Raw genomic sequence first — 2,500 nt, 5'->3', positions numbered from 1 at the left:
TAACAACAATTATTTCTAACAACTAGTAAAAACACTAACAACCCTTAACAACCATTAACAACCCTTAACAACTCTTAACAACTATCAACTACCCCTTATAATTCTAATAACTTTCTAAAAACCATTATTTCCCACTAACAACTAGTAAAAAACACTAACAATGACTTTTAACCATTAACAACCCTTAACAACCTCTCTAACAACCCTTAACAACTATCAACTACCATCAACAACCCTAATAACCCTTTAAAAAAACACTAACAACTACTTTGAACCATTAACAACCCTTAACAACCTCTCTAACAAACACCAGGGCAGATTAACGACTACAGTAACGTGAATGAGGTGCGGAACTGCTACCTGGTTGGACTGACTGACTTGTACGGGACCAACGACTACGTGAGACAAATGGTGTCCAATTACTTCAACGATCTCATTGATATTGGTGTGATGGGATTCAGAGTCGATGCTGCCAAACACATGTGGCCTGGTGTAAGTGTGTGTGTGTGTGTGTGTGTGTGTGTCTTCTCTTTCTTCTTCTCTTTTTTCTTCTCTTCTTTTTCTTTTTCTTCTTTTTCTTTTCTTCTTCTTCGTCTCCTCTTTTTTCTTCATCTTCATCTTCTTCATCTTCTTCTTTTTCTTCTTCGGTTTCTGATAGATTCGTTGGAAAACTTGCTTTGTTATGTGTGTGTGTGTGTGTGTGTGTGTGTGTGTGTGTGTGTGTGTGTGTGTGTGTTTGTGTGTTTGTGTGTTTCTTTGCCTTTTATTTATTTTTTCCCTCGTTTTCTATTCATTTTCTGATAGTTTGGTTTAAAAAATTTTCTTTGGCATGTATGGGTGTGTGTGTGTGTGTGTGTGTGTGTGTGTGTGTGTGTGTGTGTCCCAGTACACTCACCCCTTCCCTAACCCATCCCTAGCACACATCCACCCCCCCTCTTCTCCTTAGTACACCCAGCCCTTCCCTAGACCTCCCCGTAGCACCTATCCCCTTTTTCTCCCTCACCTACCCTCTATACCTCCTTCATCCACCTCCTATCTACCTTCTTCACCGCCTTCTGCAGGACCTGGAGGCGATACAGGGAATGACACACGACTTGAGCACAGAGGCAGGCTTTCCCAGCGGCGCCCGGCCCTTCTTCTTCCACGAGGTGATCGACCAGGGAGGAGAGCCCATCACTGTTAACGAGTACTTTGGTGTGGGTAAGTTCTTGGCAGAGAGAGAGAGAGAGAGAGAGAGAGAGAGAGAGAGAGAGAGAGAGAGAGAGAGAGAGAGAGAGAGAGAGAGAGAGAGACCTTTCTTACACGTTTCTCTCCATTGCTTCATCACTAACTTAACCTCCTCCTCTTCCTCCTCCTCCTCCTCCTTCACCCACGCCTTCAGGACGCACCACGGAGTTCAGGTTTTGCAAGAAGGTGGCATGGGGCATCAACGCCTTCGATCAGCTGGGCGGCGTGTACGACCCTGGCTGGGGGATGGCGCCCCCTGAGAAGGCTGTGGTGTTTGTGGATAATCATGACAATCAGAGAGGTCACGGCGGCGCTGGAGACGTACTGACACACAAGACGGTAAGAGAGAGAGAGAGAGAGAGAGAGAGAGAAAGAGGAAAGATAGTGAGAGGGAGAGAGTGTTGAGGGAGAGTGGTAAACAGATGCAGGAGGAGGAGGAAGAGGAGGACGAGGAGATAAGATAAACACCCTTTGCTCTCTCACCACAGAGATGACTAGCGGGGATTTGAAGAGTGTACATGTGTGCAGTTGGATAGGAAAGAATGTGTGTAGATAGAAGACAGATTGAGAGGAATATGTGTTGGTGAATGGCAGATCGAAAAATAAAAGAAAATTGTAGATGGATGATAGATGGAGGAAAAAATGTGTAGATGGATGACAAATGGGAAAGAATGTGTGAAAGGATGAGAGATGAGAAAAAAATATGTGAAGATAGGAATGTGTAGATGGATGATAGATGGAAAATAATGTGTAGATGGATGACAGATGGGAAGAAAAGGTGTAGAACTGTAGATGGATGACAAATTAAAAAAAATGTATGAAAGAATGAGAGATGGAAAAAAATGTAAAAATAGACACCAAATATACAGAAATTCAAGCATATTTCAAAGTAACAACAATATGTAGCCTCACCACCACCACCACCACCACCACTACCACCACCACTACCTACAGCCAAAGGAGTATACCATGGGCGTCTCCTTCACCCTCGCCCACTCCTACGGGTTCGCGCGGATCATGAGCAGCTACTACTTCGACAACACAGACCAGGGGCCGCCGGGAAGCAACAACGGGGGTAACACTGACTCTGTGACGATTAACGGGGACGGCAGCTGCGGCGGTGGCTGGGTTTGTGAGCACCGGTGGAACGCTATTACGAAGATGGTAAGAGAGAGAGAGAGAGAGAGAGAGAGAGAGAGAGAGAGAGAGAGAGAGAGAGAAGGGCTGGTTGTAAATAATTTGGGTGAAGTTGATTAGAAAATGGAGTGTTTTA

General features: G+C 44.8%; 1 protein-coding gene across 1 annotated transcript in view; it reads left to right on the top strand.

Annotated features, from left to right (window-relative positions):
• The window catches only part of LOC123516898 (alpha-amylase-like), a gene marked incomplete at its 5' end in the record, with an annotated part of 11,553 nt that overhangs the window by 2,866 nt on the left and 6,187 nt on the right, over positions 1 to 2,500 (top strand). The window contains 4 exon segments of the mRNA XM_045276651.1: positions 314 to 492; positions 1,062 to 1,200; positions 1,382 to 1,566; positions 2,182 to 2,391. Coding sequence (XP_045132586.1) covers positions 314 to 492; positions 1,062 to 1,200; positions 1,382 to 1,566; positions 2,182 to 2,391 — 713 coding nt within the window.

Source organism: Portunus trituberculatus, chromosome 6 (genome assembly GCF_017591435.1).
Source record: "Portunus trituberculatus isolate SZX2019 chromosome 6, ASM1759143v1, whole genome shotgun sequence".
Lineage (NCBI taxonomy): Eukaryota > Metazoa > Arthropoda > Malacostraca > Decapoda > Portunidae > Portunus > Portunus trituberculatus.
Note: the sequence above shows the minus strand (reverse complement) of the source record. Positions and strands in the feature narration are given on the sequence as shown.